Here is a 22,922-nt window from a genome sequence, read left to right on the forward strand (position 1 = left end):
TCATCCCCTGCCGTCCCCTTCTCCTCCTGCCTTCAATCTTTCCCAGGATCAGGGACTTTTCCAATGAGTCAGCTCTTTTCATCAGGTGGCTAAAATATTGGGGTTTTAGCTTCAGCATCACTCCTTCCAATGAATATTCAGGACTGATCTCCTTTAGGATGGACTGGTTGGATCTCCTTGCAGTCCAAGGGACTCTCAAGAGTCTTCTCCAACACCACAGTTTAAAAGCATCAATTCTTCAGTGCTCAGCTTTCTTTATAGCCCACCTCTCACACCCATACATGACTACTGGAAAAATCACAGCGTTGACTAGATGGACCTTTGTTAGCAAAGTAATATCTCTGCTGTTTAATATGCTGTCTAAGTTGGTCACAGCTTTTCTTCCAAGCAGAAAGTGTCTTTTAATTTCATGGCTGTAGTCACCATCTGCAGTGATTTTGGAGCCCCAAAATATAAAGTCTCCCACTATTTCCATTGTTTCTCCATCTATTTGCCATGAAGTGATGGGACCAGATGCCACGATCTTTGTTTTCTGAATGTTGAGTTTTAAGCCAACGTTTTCACTCTCCTCTTTCACTTTCATTAAGAAGCTCTTTAATTCTTCAGTTTCTGCCATAAGGATGGTGTCATCTGCATATCTGAGATTATTGATATTTCTCCCAGCAATCTTGATTCCAGCTTGTGCTTCATCTAGCCCAGCATTTCTCATGATGTACTCTGCATATAAGTCAAATAAGCAGGGTGACAATATACAGCCTTGATGTACTCCTTTTCCTATTTGGAACCAGTCTGTTCTTCCATGTCCAGTTCTAACTGTTGCTTCCTGACCTGCATACAGGTTTCTCAAGAGGCAGGTCAGGTGGTCTGGTATTCCCATCTATTTCAGAATTTTCCACAGTTTGTTGTGATCCACACAGTCAAAGGCTTTGGAAAAGTCAAGAAAGTAGAAATAGATGTTTTTCTGGAACTCTCTTGCTTTCTCGATGATCCAACAGATGTTGGCAATTTGATCTCTGGTTCCTTTGCCTTTTCTAAATCCAGCTTGAACATCTGGAAGTTCATACTGTTGAAGCCTGGCTTGGAGAATTTTGAGCATTACTTTGCTAGTGTGTGAGATGAGTGCAATTGTGTGGTAGTTTGAACATTCTTTGACATTGCGCTTTTTGGGACTGGAATGAAAACTGACCTTTTCCATCCTGAGGTCACTGTACCTCACTCACATATGCACCCAAATGTCAGTTTCTCAGAGCCCTTCTCTGAGCACTTTACCTCTCTGTCTAAAATAATACTCCCATCATTCTCTGTCCCTTACCATGCTCTGATTTTCATTCAGTGTTATCTGATATTATAGTATGTTATAACTATCTAATATTATAGTCTTATGTTTTAAAATCTGTAATTCTCACTAAAATTTAAGTTCCATAGTGGCAGACAGTTAGTTTTGTTTTTTATTGTATCCGTAGCACACAAAGCAGTACCTAGTACACAGTAGGGGCTCAACAAATTGAACAATTGAATATTTTTTCCTTGTTATTTTGATCTGCCACTATGTACTTTATTTTAATTTCAAAGGGAACAAATTAAGGACAATTTCTACCTTCTAGAATTCTCTTGATCTAGAAGAACAGACATTTATGCACACAAATAATTATAATGCAGGGTACAAATTTATATGTAGTGGAGATTTACAGGTAGTGGAGATGATTACTAGAAAAAATTGGGAGGAAATTTAACCTAAACAGAATTTAAAAGAATGAATTAAAGTTTATCAGCAGATGTAAGTAGAGTGAAAGGGAAGGCATTCCAAGATAGTATCAATGGTATATGTACAGGCAGAGAGGCATGAAATAGCAGGTTGTATTTGGGGGTCTGTAAGCAAGAGAGTTCCAGAAAAACATCTATTTCTGCTTTATTGACTATGTCAAAGCCTTTGACTGTGCGGATCACAATAAACTGTGGAAAATTCTGAAAGAGATGGGAATACCAGACCACCTGACCTGCCTCTTGAGAAACCTATATGCAGGTCAGGAAGCAACAGTTAGAACTGGACATGGAACAACAGACTGGTTCCAAATAGGAAAAGGAGTATGTCAAGGCTGTATATTGTCACCCTGTTTATTTAACTTATATGTAGAGTACATCATGAGAAACGCTGGGATGGAAGAAGCACAAACTAGAATCAAGATTGCCGGGAGAAATATCAATAACCTCAGACATGCAGATGACACCACCCTTATGGCAGAAAGTGAAGAGGAACTAAAAAGCCTCTTGATGAAAGTGAAAGAGGAGAGTGAAAAAGTTGGCTTAAAACTCAACATTCAGAAAACGAAGATCATGGCATCTGGTCCCATCACTTCAAACAGTGGAAACAGTGTCAGACTTTATTTTTTGGGGGCTCCAAAATCACTGCAGATGGTGACTGCAGCCATGAAATTAAAAGACGCTTACTCCTTGGAAGGAAAATTATGACCAACCTAGATAGCATATTCAAAAGCAGAGACATTACTTTGCCAACAAAGGTCTGTCTAGTCAAGGCTATGGTTTTTCCTGTGGTCATGTATGGATGTGAGAGTTGGACTGTGAAGAAAGCTGAGCACCGAAGAACTGATGCTTTTGAACTGTGGTGTTGGAGAAGACTCTTCAGAGTCTCTTGGACTGCAAGGAGATCCAACCAGTCCATTCCAAAGGAGATCAGCCCTGGGTGTTCTTTGAAAGAAATTATGCTAAAGCTGAAACTCCAGTACTTTGGCCACATCATGAGAAGAGTTGACTCATTGGAAAAGACCCTGATGCTGGGAGGGATTGGGGGCAGGAGGAGAAGGGGACGACAGAGGATGAGATGGCTGGATGACATCACCAACTCGATGGACGTGAGTTTGAGTGAACTCCAAGAGATGGTGATGGACAGGGAGGCCTGGCTTGCTGTGATTCATGGGGTTGCAAAGAGTTGGACACGACTGAGCTATTGAACTGAAAGTTCAGTATGCTGAAATAAGTGGTGTGGTGAGAGAGTTGGTAAAGATGATGTAGGTAAACAGGGAGGACTCAGGATATGAAGAGCCTTATATGCCATGCTCAGGTGTGTAAATTTTCTCTAGCAGCCAGAGAGGAAGCTCTAAAGACATTTAAGTTGGGATTGATATGATTTTCATTCTGGTCACTTCACTCATACTTCAGAAATGCCACTCTAGCAGCCTTATTGGTGCCAGAGGTAAGAGATTCATCTTGAAATAGTCCAGATGAGAGGTGATGAGAGCATGAAGGAGAAATACTTGATAAAAGGATGTATGCTGCTGATGTACTCAGTCGTGGCCGACTCTGTGATCCCATGGACTGTGGCCCGCCAGGTTCCTCTGTCCATGGAATTTTCCAGGCAAGAATACTGGAGTGGGTGGCCATTTCCTTCTTCAAAAGGATGTATGAGACTATTATAATTTTATGAAAACAATTTTTTTTTATGATCATACAACTTTTGGTTTTGTTTCTATAACTTAAAGAAACAATCTTCTAATATAAATCTAGTTTCACCAATAGACACTCTCATTGAGAAAAGAACATATTGATCAGACAATTTAAGTAATCCAGTTGGGATTGAAGTTTACTTTTGATATTTATCATTTGCCTCATGAGCTTTGCTAGTAAAGCCAATTCTTTAGAGGCTAACCACCCCTTTCAAATATGATAACTTTAATTTCTGAACATGCAGAATTGAGAATAAGACCCTTTAGTAACATCTCCAAAGTACAGAGATCCTTCAAAGTCTTAAATAGAATTACTATTTATGAGCGGTATTATTAATCATAAACTTTTTACACCATTCTACAAAAATTTAGAATTTATTAGGAATTTCAGCAAAACAAGCTCCTGAACTATAGCTAACACATAATTTGAATAATAAAATATCTTACTTTTAAATACAATGAATTTATTTCCAGTAGCATTCTCATTAAAAACAGTGAAGTATTTTCATTTATTAAAAATGTATTTATCAATAAAATACATAAAGTATTATAAGCATAAATGTAAATCAATTTATCTCCATTGTTCATGTTATTTGATGGTTATAGTATTTTAATAATTAACAGACACATAAATATATATTTATAGGAGATTCTCAAAAATAATGATTCCATTTAATAACTACTGTTATACTCATCAGTATTTTCTCTGTGATCTGGATCCAACATCAGATGGACTGGTCCTTGGCTGGCTGTTCTGTAACATAATTTCAGAATATATTCTTTTACTGTAGTATTCATAGACTTTAAGGAAAAATCTGTTAGGTGGATCTCCTTACAGATTACAGATTTTAATAAGACTGAACTCATAATTCAATTTCTCAAATGCTACATAAACATCAATCTCAACATGATGACTATCACTTTATATAAGGCATCATACTAATTATAATGGTTCATAATCTTTACTCTTTGCTATTGGCAAGATGTTTACAGGTGCTTTTTAAAAATCATAACCTGCTGTGTAAATGGTCAAAATTTAATAATTTTAGTTTCTATAGGAATCACTTGGAGCCCATACAATACCCTAGGAGTAGTTTAACAATGTTAGGCTAAAGAAGTTCTTGGGAAAGTGATTGTTAAAAATTCATTAAATTTATTTTATTTTATTTAAAAAATTTTTTTTTAATTAATTTTATTTTTAAACTTTACATAATTGTATTAGTTTTGCCAAATATCAAAATGAATCCACCACAGGTATACATGTGTTCCCCATTTAAAAAGCAGGTAAAATATTCCAAACTGAAAATTCTGCTTCTAAGATTCCTAGTTTTTATATTGAAAAATCATGGGAGGGCCTGGAGGCTGCCCTGCAGTAACCCTTTTATCCTATATTGTTTGCATTTTATCTGTATGTCCGTGTTATAATGCACAGACTTACTTCCTTACTTGAGGAAAGGAAAGTGTTTTCTGCTTTCGAGTCCCAGCCTGACACAGGGTAAGAACTAAGCCTTTATTTGTTCAGTGAATAAAAATAGGCAAATACAATAATTTTTACAAAAACAAAAAATCAGACTGCTACGGTTTCCAAAAAGAAGAACTTCTAAATTTTGGGTAAAACAAAGTCTGAGCTGGGTAAGCCTATCAGGGATGACACTGAAGTCAAGTCTTAAAAGAATAGAGGAGAGAGGAGTTTAGGAGCACTCCTGTGAAGCAGTGGGAGCAGTGTGGGCCCGGGATGCTGCAAGAAGTTCCAGGGAGACCTGCTTCTTACTCAAGAGTATGTAAATTATGACCTGTAGAGCAACTGGAGATGAGGGTGAAAAGCTCTTGAGTGTAGTTCTCTGGAGTTTTTAAAAATTACTTTTCATTGTCTATTTATTTATTTTTGGGTGCACTAGGTCTTCGTTGCTGCACCGGCTTTTTCTAGCTGCAGCAAACAGCGGCAGCTCTTTGCTGCATTGGGGTGACTTCTCTTGTTGCAGAACACAGGCTCTAAGTGAAGGGGCTTCAGCAGTTGTGGCCCGTGGGCTCTGCAGTTGTGGGTCACAGGCCCTAGAGCACAGGCTCAGTAGTTGTGGTGCATGGGCTTAGTTGCTCTGTGGCATGTGGAATCTTCCTGGGCCGGGGATCGAACCCTGTGCCCTGCACTGGCAGATGGATTCTTATTCAAGGTACCACCAGGGAAGTCTTAATTTTATCTTTCAGGTGATGGGTAACTACTGAGATTGGGTTTTAAGAAAGAGAGTGTTATGTTCCTACCTGGCTCTTTAAAAAGATTACTCTGATGGTGATGGTGTGAAAGACACAGTGGTGAGAGCAAAAAGGGAGGCTGTTGAAATGGTCTAGATGAGACATGGTGAATTCTTAAACTAAGATAATAGCAGAAATGGAGAGGAGTCAGTGGATTTGAGATGCACTTTATTATTGGGAGGATTTATTGACTAGGGGTTAAGGGAGAATGACAAGCCTGGATAAGATATAAATTTCTCTCTGGGAAATTTGGTGGATAATGGTGCCATTGAAATAAGGATTATAAAAGGTAGAACAGATTTTGGGGGTTAGATGGGAAAGTGTAAATCCTGACTCATCACTGAGAATGCATCACCAGAACTCATCACAGTTCTGAGAGTTGAGAAAATCACTTAATGTCACCAACGTAGAAGATTAAACAGAAGAATATCTGTGAGACCATTTGGTACAGTGCTTTTCAATGGTAGGAGCCTAGTAAGTGTCAGTTTCCTTTCTTCTACTTATATCTCAAAAATGTTCAGTTGCCGCAAAGACTGTATTGATTAAATGTTAACACTCAGGGGCTTCCCAGGCGGTGCACTGGTAAAGAATCCACCTTCCAGTGCAGAAGATACAGGTTCGACCCCTAGGTTGGGAAGATCCCCTGGAGAAGGAAATGGCAACCCACTCCAGTATTCTTGCCTGGAGAATTCCACAGACAGAGGAGCCTGGCGGGCTGCAGTCCATGGGTTTGGAGTTGGACACGACTGAGTGAGTACACAACAACATTAACACTCAGGGACTTCCCAGGTGGCCCGGTGGCTGGGAGCCCACAGGGCTGTGGGTGGGGTCGTGGTCGGGAAACCAAGACCTCAACTGACAGGACAGCTGAGCCAGTGTGCTCTGGAGCCTGCGCTCTGCAACCAGAGGAGCCTGTGTGCCCACAGCTGGAGAAAGCCTGCGCAGCCAAAGCAAGCAAACAGATAAACAACACTCAGTAGAGGCCTTTGGAAGAACGCTAGAAACAGTGGTACTTTTATGGAGCATAAAATCCTTAGAATATTAAAAAAGGTTTCAGGTTCACTGCATTTTACTGAAGTCTGAAAAATGTGGATAATTTATATATTCACAGACCATGTATAAAAAAGCCATATAATCTCCACCAGTATTTTCAAAGATTGAGTATGTGCAAATTTCTATGAAGTGGGCAGATAAGTGAAAAAAATCCTCTAAGATCCAAAAAAGATTATTCACTTAGAAAGACAACTAACAAAGCACATATGGAGTACACATGTGTAAAACCAGATATACTGCAGTAATAAGTTCAGAGGAGGCTTAGAGTATCATAGATGGATTGGTCACAGCATGCTTCATGGGAGAAGTAACATTAAACTGCAGCTTAGAGGGTTGTGTCTGAAGAGTAGAGCAAAAATATAGTGCAGGTAGGAATTGGGCAAGAACGTAAGTAAAGCATGAGAAAAACATGAAAGCAGAGCAGAGCATTGCAAACTTAATTCACATTAAATACATTAAACATGTTTGGCTAGAATAGATCAACATTGTACATTGTGGGATTAAAAATTGTTGTTAGAATAATTCATATTTTTTAGAAGAGAAGTTATATTCTGCATGTAAATTTCATGTAAATACTTTTTGGAATGTCACTTTTTTTGGAGATAATTTAAACTAGTAAGATGACCATGTGCATTAGTTGCTCAGTCGTGTCTGACTCTGTGCGACCCCATGGACTGCAGCCTACCAGGCTTCTCCGTCCATGGGATTCTCCAGGCAAGAACACTGGAGTGGGTTGCCATTTCCTTCTCCAATGCATGAAAGTGGAAAGTGAAAGTGAAGTTGCTCAGTCGTGTCTGACTCTTCACGACCCCATGGACTGCAGCCTACCAGGCTCTTCCGTCCATGGGATTTTCCAGGCAAGAGTACTGGAGTGGGGTGCCATTGCCTTCTCCACTAAACACATTAGGAAGAAAAAATACATCGGTTTACTTCTATGCCTGAGATGAGAAAGAAACCCAGATCAATACTATCAAGCACTGGTATGGGGGAAACATCCCAAAGGGCAATTGAATGGGGTAAATATGCAAACAGCAACAACAATAAAACCATATATGTGGGGTGGAGGGTGGTGGATTAATATATAAACTTTACTCAAGTTGTGAATCTTCCAGAGAGATATACAACTTCTGGGAATGAAACATCAATTCTCCAATGTTAAACCAATGACATTTGGGTTTTTAGTACTGGGGTACCTGATAGATATTATACAATTAGTGTTGCTAGGTGGAGAAATTTAGTTTCTGAATTAACTACATAATACTTGTACATTGTAAAGCTATAATATAGTATTATAATTTAAAAACAAAATTCTTGTTCATATGGATAGGAAAACATTGGAGATGAATGAAAAACAAAAAACACTGATAAAAAACTTATCTGCAATATCTCCAAAATAACAAATACTTTTGAACAGACATTTTTGCCATTTAAAGAGATAGAAATATTTTTTGGAAAAATCTCTATTGACTAGAAATAGGCTATACTACAGGTGTCCTGGTAAATACAATTTTAATGGTCTCTTGAACATACAGAAAGTGTAAGAATATGGTTATATATTGCCTTTTTAGAACTTTCATATTAAATAATTTTACATATATAAAATACAGTGAAGATCCAAGAACAAATTTTGAAATCTTTTAAAAGACCAAAGTACATTGAAAGCCCATGCACTTTATTCCAAAGGGAGGAACTAAGCTTGGACATCTAAAAGTGTGGACATCTGTTTTTGGGACTATAGATAACAAGCAGTTAAATAGAATTGGGCAAGATACAGGTAGAAATAAGCCCAAGTGATTAAAAGAAAAACAGGCTACAAAAACATAAACTGAGAACTCTGCATTCATAATAACCTGAATAAAAAATAACCTGAATCTAATCATGAGAAAACGATCAGACAAATCCAGATTATAGGGTATTCAATATAATCGGTCTGGATGCTTCGCAAGTGTCAATGTAGATGAAAGACTGAAAAACAGGAGACTTTTCTAGGTTAAAAGATACAACAACCAAATGCAACATTATAATCCTGGGTTAGATCCTGGATCAGAGAAATAAAATAGCCACAGAGAGTTTTTTTTAGACAACTGAAGAACTTTGAATGTGGAATGTGTATCAAATAATATGTGATATTAAATTTCTCGGGTGTGATAATTTTGATGGTAGGTGAATTTCTGTATGCTGGGGTATTAGAGGGGAAGTATCACCATGTCTACACTTTTAAGCAGTTCATTAAAATATATGTTTGTGTGTGTTTAACTATGCATCTTCTGTCCCATCTACCCTGTCCTATCTGAGCCCACCTATTCTACTTTGCTCTTTCATCTGCCCATCCATCCATACATCAGATAAACCAAAGACGGCAAAATGTCATCAGCTGGTGAATCTAAATGAAGAGTAAAATAACATAAAATAAAAACAGCAGACAGACGGTCAAACAAAAATAAAATGTTCAAATCTCCAGGCAGAATATGGCAAATGAAACCGTATTGATGGAGGAGGGGAATGGTGTAATTTTGATGTCATAACTCTGTGAATTTATACCATTTTCCCTGAGAAAGGAAGGTTGCTGACTGATGTTACTGATGTTAAAATAAGGAAGAGTAACGTTTTTACAGAGAAAGTTAATGGTTACCATCTGTCAATTGATGAAATGCTCTCAATGTAAAAATCTTTATATTATGATTTTTTAAATGAGAGGATATTTGCTTGATTCTAAGAAAACATCTTATAATTAAAAAGTTGATTGGGGAGAAAAGCTTCCTAAAAGTCAATCTCAAGAAAAATTATTACCAATAAAGGATTTTTACATATGAAAACATGTTTCCTAAAAAAAGAAAACAAAAAATACTCTGAAAATACTTACCAGAAGTGGTATTATTTGTAAAGTACTTTTGATGGATGGATTTTTGCAAATGGTTTCTTGTATATCTGAAATAATTATACCATGATATATAAATAATTTAGTTATATATATTGAAAGGACTGGCTAAAGAATCAAATATTAAATTCTGATGTGTCAAAATATTCAAAACTGAATAAGAAACTTTTTTCCTTATTGTCCTCAGAAACAGTCGAGTTAATTTGATTAAAAACTATTATTATACACAAAATTTATGTTCCTAAAAAGACATTCCTAGTACTTTGACTGTTCCATACCAATCTTTATTCAAATGCTAGGTTATTTTTTCTTTAAAATTTTTCTATCTTCTTGTTTTTTTCTTTTTTAATTTTTCTATCTTTTTAAACAAAAAACAAATTTCATTCTTGGAGGATCTCAGGAAAAAGGAGGAGATGTTTAGCTACTGAGGTGCAAAACGTTCAGTAATTTGGTCAGCTGCTGCCTTTTCAATGTTTTTGCTTTTGTCCATATAATAGCAAGGATCTGGACAAAGGAAAAAATTAAGACAGAATCTTTTATATGAAGCATTTAAGATATGTGGAAGTATCTAAAGGAAAAAAAGAACCCTCCAAAAAAACTGACTTGATGCTTTTATTCTATATCTGCTTAATTTTTGGAGAAGGAAATGGCAACCCACCTCAGTATTCTTGCCTGGAAAATCCCATGGACAGAGGAGCCTGGTGAGCTATGGTCCATGGGGTTGCAAAGAGTTGGATGCTACTGAGCACAGCACAGCTGCATAATTTTACCTTAAACCTACAGCTTTAGTTATGTATTGCTTTTGTAGATTCAGCACACTGTCTTTTATTAATGTATTAAGCATTTAATTTTGAAATTAACACAGAGTATGTAAAACATATGTGCATTATTTATTCAGTAATAATAAAGCTAATGTCTTGTGTAACTACCTAGACTAAGATATTTGAACATTATCATCACTTTGGAGAAATCCTGGAATACCTCAGATGCTCTGGGGATTGCATTCTCTTCCCTGCTCACAGAGGTAATGCACTAAACTGGCTTTGCTTCTTTATAGATTTAATACATGTATACATATCCCCCAAATAATTGTCTAGTTTTGCATGTTTCTTTACATAAATGGTATTTCCAAGATTTGCCTTATTTTGCTCAAAATTATATATTATTTGGATTCATCCATGATGACATGTGTAGATCTAGTTTTCCATGCGTGTAGCTGTTCATTTTCCTTGTTGAATAGTAATCCAGAACCTGAATATACCACATATATATGTGTGTATATATATATACATGTTTTAAAATTTTTGGCTTTTGTTGTTATGATGATCTCTATCCGCTGGAGAAGGGAATGGCAACCCACTCCAGTATTGTTGCCTAAAGAATCCCATGGACAGAGGAACTTAACAGGCTACACTCCATGGGGTTGAAAAGAGTCAGACGCGACTAAGCAACTAACACACACACACTACACATACTTATACATGTTTCCTGATACACATGTGCAGTTTTCTCTAGATATGCACCTACAAGTAAAATTGCTAGGTTGTAGGGTATGTTCATGTTCAATTTACTACATGGGTAGCAAAACATTTCCTAAAAGATTGCCTCAGTTTACATTCCCATCAGCATTATCAGAGAGCTCTAATTGCTGTATGTCTTTGCCAACACTTAGCATTGCCATGCTTTTAAACTCATGTCTTTCTGATGAGTATATAACTGTACCTCATTGTTTTATTTTGTATTACTAAAAATGTTGAATAATCTATTAGTGCTTATTGTCATTTGCATTTTCTTTGTTGTGACGTTCCTGTTCATCTTCCCACACCTATTTTTCTACTAAATTGACTTTTCTTATCGATATATAGAAGTTCTTTATATATTTGAACGATGTATTAAATTTTCTTCTGTTTTGTGGCCTGCCTTTTCATTCTTTTAATGTTCTGATATGAAGAAAAGTTTGTAACTTTAATACAGTAAAATTTATTATCTTTTTCCTCTATGGATTATGATCCTTGTGCTCTACTTAAGAAATCTTTCCTTGAAATCCTGAGATTACAAATATTTTCTATACTACCTCCTAAAAGCTTTATATATATATTTCATATTTAATCTTTAATCACCTTGTAACCGATTTTTACTTATGTAATAGGAGCTCAATTTAATTTCTATTTGGTGCCCAATTGTTGCAATTTGAAGTGACAAACAACTTGTCTCAGAATGACCCCAGAAGTTCTTCATAGCTATTTGGGATCGAAGAATGGGTTCTCATCCTATGTGAAAGGGCTTTACCTAAATCCAATCAGTAGCTCATTCCAGTGAAAAAGGCTGCAGTTTCTCACACTGGGGTCCCAATCAGATGTTTGTTAGACTGGTTTATATTGTCCCATGGCTCTTAGATCCTCTGTTCTGGTGTTTTCCTTCAAACGTTTTGGTGTTTCAGTTTGGAAATTTTCTCTCACCTATCTTCAAATTCATAAATTCTTTCCTCAGCTTTGTTGAATCTGCTGACAAGTACATAGAATACTAATTTCTGTTACAGTGTTCCTATTTCTCACATTTCTATTTGACCCTTTTGTATGGTTTCCATCTCTCTGCTGAAATTCTTATCTGTTCAGGCTTGTAATCTCCCATGTGGCCCACCTTTTCCACTATAACCTTTAACATATTAGTCATAGTTATTTAAAATTATCTATCCAACAGTTTCAACATCTGGGCCATCTGTGTCTCACTCTGTTCATTGCTTTGTCCCTTGACTATGAGTTTTTTTCCTTGCTTTTTAAGTTTTGACTGAATGCTGAACTTCTTGTTTGGGGTAAATATGTTTGTGCCAGAAAATGGGCATGTCTTTTCTGTTAGACAATTGGTGTGTATGTATGTGTGTGTGTGTTGTTAATCAACTCAGTTTGAGTTTTATTGTTGCTATGGTTACCTTCAGTACATCAATGGTTTCAAAATTCTCTAGTGTTATTTTGTGCTTCTGCAGGTATCAGAGGTTTTTCCCTTAAATTTTCCCCTCTACTTTCAGTTTTTGCCTCCCTGTGTGTCTGCACAGTACCACAAGACTCTCTATGCTCTTGCTTTTCTCCAGCTGATTTCCATTGCTTGTTCTTTGGTACTCACTGGCCTTGTAGTGGGGGAGTAGTGGAGTCTTTCTGTTGTCTTGCTCCAGGCTTAAGCCTTAGGCATGTCCTCTATGCCTCCTCAGTCATTCTGCTCCTCCTTTCCAGGGCAGTCCACTTTGTGCACTATATCTTTGGAAGGTTTTGTGCAAGACAATTTTGTGCCCCTTCTCCAATAGCATGATACCTCTAATAATATGGGTCTCTGCCTCCTTTTTGCCCCTTCTCTAAGAGTAGAAGCCTACTTCTCTTACGTTTCCACTACACCTAGTAAGTCTTCACTTGTGCCCTGGGGGCAATCAGCAAAGTTTGCTGCCTCTATCCCAATACCTGTGTGTGTGTGTGCTGAGTTGCTCAGTCGTGTCCAAATCTTTGCACACCAATGGACTGTAGCCCACCAGGTTCCTCTGCCCACGGAATTTTTCAGGCAAGAATACTGGAGTGGGTGCCATTTCCCACTCTAGGGGATCTTCCTGACCCTTCCTGACCCAGGCATCAAACGCACATCTCTTTTGTCTCCTGCTTTGGCAGGTGGATTCTTTACCTCTAGTGCCACCTGGGAAGCCCAGACCTTCATTCTGCAGGAAAGAAGGTTCTGCATGGAGCTTGATACCTTTCCTACAGTGATGGCTGCTCCCCTTCTCCAAGACTGCGCCACTGAGAAAGGATTTCTCTAGTCTCCTATTCTGCTTTTTTTCTTATGAATACACAGTACAAGTTTATAAATAAGAATCTGTGAGCTGTGTGAACTCTTGTGTCTGTGACTCCCAGGGGTTTTATATTCCAGTAATAGCCCACATTTATCTGTTAGCAATTTAAACATAATTCCTAACATCAGCTTGTATGGAATCTGGCATTGCACCATATTCTGCCACAGCAAGCCAACGGTCATGTTGTCTCTCCTTGGAAGTTCCTGTCTTTCCTTGGATGTCAGGCTACTTGGTTGTGCTGGGATCTCAGCTCTCTAATGGGTTCAAGAAAACCTACACTTTTGTTGTTTATCTGTTTTTTCTCATTCTTAGTGTGTGATTGATATATTCCAGTTTTCTACATTTTATGCAAATGTGGAATATATACATGCACACAGTAAATACATATATATTTTTATATATATGACATATAAAAAAATATTCAGTAGTTCTCAACCATAGGTAATTTTCTTTTTGCCATTCAGAGGACATCTGGCTACGTCTGAAGACACTTATCATGATGGGGACATTCTATGATTTTCGAAGCCAGAGATACTGCTAAGCATGGTACAAGGCACAGGAAAGCCCCCCACAACAAATGATTATCAACCAAAAATGTCTGTAGTGACAAGGTTGAGAGACCTTGATAAATACATACATAGAAAATATTTTTATTATTGTTCACATCTAAATAGTTTGTAATTTCTATTATAGTTAATTTTTCAGAACATTGGTTTGTTTAAAAATGTTTTTCTTAATGGTTATTTTTTGTTACTCATGTTTGTGGTCAGAGGATGTGCATTACTCCAATCCTTTGAAATGTGTCAATGTGTTTTATAGTATAATATTGGTTCCTTTTAATAAATGTTCTAAGTGTGCGCTTACAAAGAATGTGTCCCTTTGATCAAGAATGTTAATCATGTTTGATTATTATATATCAATTTTTTCGGTCTATTTGTTCTATCAATTACTGATTGTAATTAATTATAATTAATGTTAAAATATCCCCTAATCATGGCTAAAAAATACTTTATACATTTTGAGGCTATGTTTTTAAATGTTTATACAATGAAAATATTTTATAATTTTTCCTGTATTAAAACTTTGATCATCATGAAGTCATCTTTTTTTATGTCTAGTAATGTTTTCTGCTTTATAGTCAATTTCATCTGATAATAATTCATCTAAACTAGTTTTCCCCTGTGACCTTAGTAATGAGCACAGACATACTTTATTCATCAACATCTAAAGTTAATTTCTGTCTCTCATGGACAGAGGAGCCTGGTGGGCTGCAGTCCATAGGATTGCTAAGAGTAGGACATGACTGAAGTAACTTAGCAAGCATGTACAAAGTTAATCTCTATCTTTACTCAATTCCATAACCATACGAGAGTTCTAGTACACTTTAACACCATTTATGTTCTCCAATTTATGTAATATTTTTGATAGGTGTTTAAACTCTGTTTTCTCTTTGAATCACGTACTACTTTTTAATTACATTTATTTTTTTTATACAATGTTTGTTCAAATTTACCCTCTCAGACTATCCATCTGAGATCACTTTTGGTTTGCTAAAGTACAATTTTTAGAATTTCCTTTAGTAAGAGACTGTTGTTGTCAAAAACCTCTTAAAGAGTTACATAGACATACAGAGACATACAGAGGGGTGAAAAAGCTTGCATGTCTTCGCCCCTCATCTGTTTAATTCTGAGACTTGTTAGGCAAGCTTTTTTTTTTTTAACCTCTCTGTCTCTCTGGGAGTGTGAGACTGCATAGGATGTAGTTCCTCGGTAGGCCCAACTTTAGGGTGGAAGGGTCTTCCATGAGACTACTCATCTTTAAGTAGGCCATGGATTTTGTCTTCTGTTCCCATTTTTCCATGAGGCCATGAAAAGCAAAGCTCAATTTCACTCTGTGGGTTAAATGTTCTCAAGAGAAAAGCTAGCAGCAGCACTGTCCTTATCACTCTAGGATCTTATTTATATTTAGTTCCTGGTCCTGTGAATTTCTGTATTCTCACCATCTTATTGCTATATTTAAGATTTTCAAGTACATAACCCTGAATTTATGGTTGTTTTTGATGGATGGTAAATACAGAGGATGAGATGATTGGATGGGATCACTGACTCAATGGACATGAGTTTGAGCAAACTCAGGAAGACAGTGAAGGATGGGGAGGCCTGGCATGCTGCAGTTCATGGGCTGACAAAGAGTTAGACATGACTTAGTGACTGAATGACAACAATAATCCTGAATTTATGGTTGTTTTAGATGGATGGTAAGTACAGATAACTAGCTTGTCACATTGCTGAAATAGAAGTATATTCACACATTGCCAAAAGACAATTAAGCCTGCCAGTGAAACTGGTATCATTGTAAATGATATGAATACAGTATACTTGAAATAGTATAGAGATTCAGATAAATTTTAAATTGTTATATACTTGGTTCAAATAGGTGATAATCTGGACACATTTTGCATTTTCATTTTCAATTTTTAAATTAAATTTTAAATAAAAATTGTCTAAGAATAAAATACAAAATTTCCTGTACACAAAAAGTGTTCTTCCATACTTACAGTATAATCTTTCATTGAGATGATTAAGGGACTGTAGGATCTTTTGTTCTTCAGCTGATAGTGCACAGATGTTAAATTGCTGCATTTTATTTAAAGCCAGATTTGTTTGCTGTAGCTGCTTGCTATTCATGACAGTTAGAATCTCATCCTCAGGCACTGAAGCTTTCACTAGATTTTCAGCCATCAAAAATTCAGAAGTACTGCCTGAAACTACAGAAACTTTATATTAACTATTCTTTGATCCCTTTTTGTCTTTGGGATCTGTCCTTATACATAACTGACACGCCTGTATGCATTAATTTCACAAACAGAAACCCAGTAAATCTTTTGTTACTTTGCATTTTATTTATCAGGGTCTTCTATATCTAGCATTTTCCCATCCCTAAGTAAAAAACAGATACTCAAAATGATGGCAGTGAGGTAATAAAAGTTCATAGGTGTTAGTTTAACTAAGGAAAAAATACATTATGTATATGTAGATTATTTCTGTGTTGTTTTTATTATTCATTAGTAGAATAAAGAGATGAAGTAGATTGTCTTATAATAGCAATTATGATGATAAGAGAAAAGGAACTTACAGAAATTTTAGAAAATTAGATGATCAGCTGGACAGAATTGAAAGCTTAGAAACTGACCAAATAAAAGACCATATGACTATAGAAGGATCAAATACTTCAAAGAAGATGAGTCAAATAACTTAGCTTGTTGCTTATAAAATAAGCACTTTGGAGTTTCACTTCACATCATCTATTTAAACAAATTTCAAAGGAATTAAAGAGTTAAGTTTAATGAATCAAATCATTAAAGTAATCTAGAGGGAAAAGAAACATTTCTAACTTTCTTCATCGGAAAGTTTCTTTGGTAATGCACAAATCACTAAGACAAAACCAAAAACAAATTTTTTGAGGTTGGTCTTCCCAAATAGATTTTAAATTCTGAAGGCCAAGACTTTTTACATGTTTGATTAATTATTATGTATCCAAAATATTTAGTTGCAGGCAGGAAATTAGCTCTCAATAATTATTTGTTAAATGAAAAAATGTAAAGTAAGACTTGTATATGTGAAAATAAAACATAAGTGGAATAAAATGCACATAATAAAGTAGTAAAAACATTTATAACTAGCATAAGGATCAGAATCCTTGATATTTAAAGAGTTTGCAGAAATGAGTGAGAAAATACTAAAACTCCAATATTTATAGGAAAAAAGAATATGAAGAAATAATTCACCAAAATAAATACACATACAGAAACAATTAAGCTTATTATTAGTAAAAGGTACTCAAATAAGAACTAATAACACACCATTTCTCTGTCATATATGCAAATAAGAGATGTGATATTTACCTTAAGTTCACATACACCCCAGAAGAATTTTGAATGATAATACTTTTCATGAAAATGCTACAGGAATATATAAAAAAAAGCCACAACAAAATTTATTTCCTTTGACCTAGTACTCATTTAATACACAGAGTTTCATTCAATAAATATTAGTTGGGTGCCAATTAAGCCAGGTATTCTAATTTTAAATAATCAAATAGGAAAAAATCTGATGTAGAAAGATGTTAAATATATTATTATTTAGAACAAATAAAAACTGGCAACAGTCTAAATGTGCAGGGTGAGGAGAATTCAGGTCCTAATTGGTGGTATAACAGTCATGTGATATGTAACAGCTGTGGAAAATATGTAAGAACAACAAAAAAGAAATCATTGGGAACAAAGCTGAGAAGAAACTGTTTAAACTAAAACATACCTTCTTCAATATTAGAAGTACCCCTTGTAGTTTGTTTTGGCTCACTTGAACTTAGCTGGATACTTTGTCCAAAATTCTATAAAAATAGAATATTAAATCAGAATATAATTCCATATTTAAAATTAGTGATATATATATTGGCTTAAAAACTTTTATTTGCTGTTTTTATTTTCAATTATCACTATTCATATAATACGTATTTCCTTTTTTTGGAGCAGAAATTAGGAATTACTAGAATAAGCCCTTTCTATGGAAACTAAGTGGCTTCCCTGATAGCTCAGTAGGTAAAGAATCCACCTGCAGTGCAGGACACCCCTGTTTGATTCCTGGGTCAGGAAGATTTCCTGGAGAAGGGATACACTACCCACTCCAGTATTCTTGGGCTTCCCTTGAGACTCAGCTGGTAAAGAATCTGCCTGCAATGCGGGAGACCTAGGTTCGATCCCTGGGTTGGGAAGATGCCCCTGAGAAGGGAAAGGCTACCCACTCTAGTATTCTAGCCTGGAGAATTCCATGGACTGTATAGTCCATGGGGTCCCAAAGAGTCGGACACGACTGAGTAACTTCCACTTTCATGGTAACTAAAGATTAGAAAAATGTTTTATGTCAATTTTGGTACATTTTCAGATTGCAATATCATCTTGGACATTTGGAAGAGGGAAGTAAGTTGGGTGTTAATCAAAAGTATTAACTAAAGGAAAGGTAAAAAATTACCCTAAGGCTGGTTTATCATTGTAAGGGTAGGTGACAATTACTAACTGAAAAGTCTCTGATTGTGGCTTTATGCCAAGGATAAGCAAGCATCTTAGATGACAATACTTAGAAAAGAAACAGCTGCCTCAATGCTGCGCAGAACTGGGCAATAAGAAATATCAGAGCACTGGCAACTAGCATTTCCATTCAACACTCTTGAGTGATACCAACTCTCCTTCCCTGGATATGGTCTACTTTGATTCTTTACTCTCGTTCTGTTCCACTTTAAGAAATGATTCTTAGATAAAGTTGCCTGGCTATGACTATACCTAGCCTTTGTTCAGTCTAATTGGAAGAGTAACTGAGGCAGGTTTCTGCAAAAACCCTGCTTCAATAGCTCTCATAGCCTTGCCTGATCTCCATTATAGACTTGAGACAACCTGGACTGAGACCATGGCACAAAGTGGCAATTGTGCGTTTTTTTATCTTTCATTGTGTTGGAGAAGACTCTTGAGAGTCCCTTGGATTGTACGGAGATCCAACCAGTCCATCCTAAAGGAGATCAGTCCTGGGTGTTCATTGGAAGGACTGATGTTGAGGCTGAAACTCCAATACTTTGGCCACCTGATGTGAAGAGCTGACTCATTTGAAAAGACCCTGATGCTGGGAAAGATTGAGGGCAGGAGGAGAAGGGGACGGCAGGGGATGAGATGGTTGGATGTCATCACCGGCTCAATGGACATGAGTTTGAGTAAACTCCGGGAGCTGGTGATGGACAGGGAAGCCTGGCAAGCTGCGGTTCAGGGGGTGGCAAAGAATCAGACACGACTGAGCGACTGAACTGAACTGACCTCTTTTCGATTCTCTCCACACAGAAGTAGTGGTTGGGAAAAATCCAGTGTGATAAAATACATTTCCTAATAACAAGGTGACAAGAGCCAGTGCTATAGAAACTGAATTCTTGTTTACCCTCTTGAGTGAAAACAAAACCAAACTCAACCCCAAACCAAAAATCAAAACAAAACAATAGGGATGAAAAAAAATGAAACCTCAAAACTGTTTTGAGTCAGGAAACACTGACCTATTTTAAAGCTAATGAGACTTTTGTAGATGTGTAAGTGGAGTGAGTATGTGAAAGTGGAAGTGGAGCTTCTGGGAAAAATAGAAATGGACTCTAAAGGCAGCAAGATAGAATGCAAAGGAGCAACACACAGGAAAACAGAAAAAGACACAGGAAGACAGAGATGAATTTAGAGAGGACAGTAGTAATGGCATTTAAAATTCAGTTTGTTCATTTTTTGTTATAACAACTATACATTACTTATAAATTTAATATATATTGACAAAAACAAAGAGAAAATAAAGATAAATTGTTGACTTTAGAGATTTTGAGATGTTTGATATGAACAACATGGAAGGTAAAAAGGAAGGACTTACTAGGTATTATTCCATTTGTAATCAGGAAGTTATATTTATAATTAAGTACTATGTTTGTTATTAAACACTAAAAATGTACTGGTAATGTGACAGCATTATTTACATAAATAAAAAAACTAATGATTTGTTTTGCTAAATCATGATTGATTGTTCTCCATATTAATAACTAGCCATATAAAAATTAATAGTTCCTACAATATTCAAACAATAGGACCTTCTACCTTTAACTTGAAATACAAATTTTTCATAAAACATTCTATTTTCAATTCTATTAAAGATCACAGGTGTTATTTATTTATTTTTCTCTTTTTTATTATTATTATTTTTTTAATTTTAATTTTTATTTTTAAACTTTACAAATTGTATCACTCATCCATCTAGGTTTTAAAAAATATTTTAAATACAATCCTTGGATCAAATTACACCTCTAGAAAATGTTATATTTAGGTGACACTTACTTAGCTCTCACAGAATCGCCTCCACTAACTTTTAAATCCACATTATTATGCTTCTGACCTTTACTGAAGGCCTCTATTTCAAACAGCACAGGAAACTCCTTATTTATTTGTTGCTGACTGTTAATAGGGAGATATCTATTATGAACTTCAAGGTCCTGTATAGGAGATTCTCAATGATATAAACAAAGTCATTATCGATATCCCCTGAGAACAATGCAACACTCTATTTTCCTTCTTGGCATGTCTTCCAGGAAGTTCAGGTTCAAGGAGGGCATTTAAACACACTGGAACTATATTAGTCTTTATAAGCACATTGCTTTATTTTCAATGGCTCTGGTTTACTTTTCTTTTTTTCCCTTTTTAATGTATAGCTAAATATTAATATTGTTGTGAATAAATTCAGCTTTTCCCCAGAGCTGACTATACATAATAACAAATAAAATGATGTGATTTCTTAAGCTTGGTTTAAAATATTCATTAGTAACTGATCATTTAGGCAAACTAGAATATAGCATTTGGAGATCAGCCCTGGGATTTCTTTGGAAGGAATGATGCTAAAGCTGAAACTCCAGTACTTTGGCCACCTCATGCGAAGAGTTGACTCATTGGAAAAGACTTTGATGCTGGGAGGGATTGGGGGCAGGAGGAGAAGGGGACGGCAGAGGATGAGATGGCCGGATGGCATCACTGACTCTATGGACATGAGTCTGAGTGAACTCCGGGAGTTGGTGATGGACAGGGAGGCCTGGCGTGCTGCGATTCATGGGGTCGCAAAGAGTCGGACATGACTGAGCGACTGAACTGAACTGATCTGATAGTACAATAAGCTCCTAGCATAGAGAGTTCCAGTGCTTCACAATGGCTTCGGCTATATCATTTATGTTGTGGAACAGTTTGCAGGCAGAGCACAGACCTTTAAGAACATTCTGTTTTCCAAGAATTTTTCACTATTGAATGGAGATGTCTACTAACGTGGTACTTACATTCATCTGCTCACTGTACTTCTGTCCTACAGATCCAGGGTTTTGTCTTTTTTGCTCTAAAAGAATTTTGTGCTTATTTTCGACAATTCGTTTTCTTCTTGTAACACTAGAATCTTAAACAAATACCACGACAAAGTCAAAATTTACATGAGTAGACAGTATATATCCACTGTAAAATTCCAAGTTACCTTCAAACATCACAGAAAACCCTAAGTTTCATTCATTCAGTTGGCAAGCTTTTATTGAACTTCTCTTACATGTACTATACATGACACAGGTACCATAAAGATTTAAACATCTCTGCTTTTGAGGGGTCTATACTTTAGAGCAGTGACCTCTAAAGTGTTGTGGCAGAACACCAGGAGGATATGCAAAACAAATCACTGTTGCACAAGAAGAACATGTTAAAATTTCATTTTCTATTAACTAAAAACTAGAAATTTAAAATTTACTGTGGTAAAACATGATTGATACTGGCACCCTTGTGAGTTTGCAAGGTAGATGCATATAGTATGCATACAAGGTATGCACATTGCATACAGTAAACAGTTATTTTGGAGGAAGAGCAGAGGTTCTAAGTGTGTGAGGTTGGCAGTGTTATTTTCATTAGTGTTCTTTTGTGTCCTTCAATGCACTGAATTTTATGTGTGCCCTGGATTTATGGATATCTCATAGTATCTGAGCAACTTCACTTTCACTTTTCACTTTCATGCATTGGAGAAGGAAATGGCGGCCCACTCCAGTGTTCTTGCCTGGAGAATCCCAGGGACGGGGGAGCCTGGTGGGCTGCCGTCTATGGGGTCGCACAGAGTTGGACATGACTGAAGTGACTTAGCATAGCATAGCATAGCATAATATCTGAATGAATCCTTACAAAGTGGAAAAGAGGCTACAATGACTTTTGTAGGGCTTTTATTGTATGTGTAATGTTTTATTATTATTATTTTACTTATTATTTTCTCTATGACTAATTAAAAACATAGTCTTGCAAAATCATAAAGACGATACTAATAGTGCAAGCACAGGTGAATGAGAAAGACAGAGCTGATACCCATCTTATTCTCAATACAAACTCTTTGCCACATAATAAAATGACAGTATAGTTGCATTATAACAAAGGATCATAAATCTAAAATTGTAAAAAATAACAATAAACCTCAATCTGTGTATTATGCCTTGAGATATCTAAGGATGGTATATAGAATGAAGTCATCATAATTGATAAGACATTTGAAACCATTCAGAAAATTATTAATACTATATGAGAATTTTTGCATGTTAATACATAAAACTGTTTTTATAATTATTTTAAAATGTATGATTTATAAGATACAAAATATAAAAATTATTTTAAAAGTCTGTATTTCATCCTTGTCTCAGTTAAAAATTTTTTCTATTTCTGGCTAAGGTGCTTAATGTATATATCAGTAGAGTAATATGTATGTATGGTATATACGTATGTGATATTTGCTCAACATTTTTGTTAATGGTGGTACAATAAAAACTCGAAGTATTCCAGAAGAATGGATATAAATTTAAATGGATTATTACAGTAAAGTGAATA

At 36.0% G+C, this 22,922-nt stretch overlaps 1 protein-coding gene across 7 annotated transcripts in view; it reads right to left on the minus strand.

Annotated features, from left to right (window-relative positions):
* Positions 1-22,922, minus strand: part of CEP126 (centrosomal protein 126) — a 139,250-nt gene that overhangs the window by 21,299 nt on the left and 95,029 nt on the right. For 4 of the 7 annotated variants that reach the window (XM_070803323.1, XM_070803327.1, XM_070803329.1 and 1 more), the window contains 5 exons: positions 21,359-21,471; positions 17,788-17,863; positions 16,029-16,238; positions 9,628-9,692; positions 1,436-4,215 (listed from right to left, as the gene is read on the minus strand). In XM_070803323.1, coding sequence (XP_070659424.1) covers positions 4,156-4,215; positions 9,628-9,692; positions 16,029-16,238; positions 17,788-17,863; positions 21,359-21,471 — 524 coding nt within the window. In that variant the 3' untranslated portion in view covers positions 1,436-4,155. Of the gene's footprint in view, positions 1-1,435; positions 4,216-9,627; positions 9,693-16,028; positions 16,239-17,787; positions 17,864-21,358; positions 21,472-22,922 lie in introns of those variants that run through there. The other 3 variants (XM_070803325.1, XM_070803324.1, XM_070803326.1) reach the window with 3 other exon arrangements.

The sequence above is a fragment of the Bos indicus genome, chromosome 15, assembly GCF_029378745.1.
Source record: "Bos indicus isolate NIAB-ARS_2022 breed Sahiwal x Tharparkar chromosome 15, NIAB-ARS_B.indTharparkar_mat_pri_1.0, whole genome shotgun sequence".
In the NCBI taxonomy this organism is placed as follows: domain Eukaryota; kingdom Metazoa; phylum Chordata; class Mammalia; order Artiodactyla; family Bovidae; genus Bos; species Bos indicus.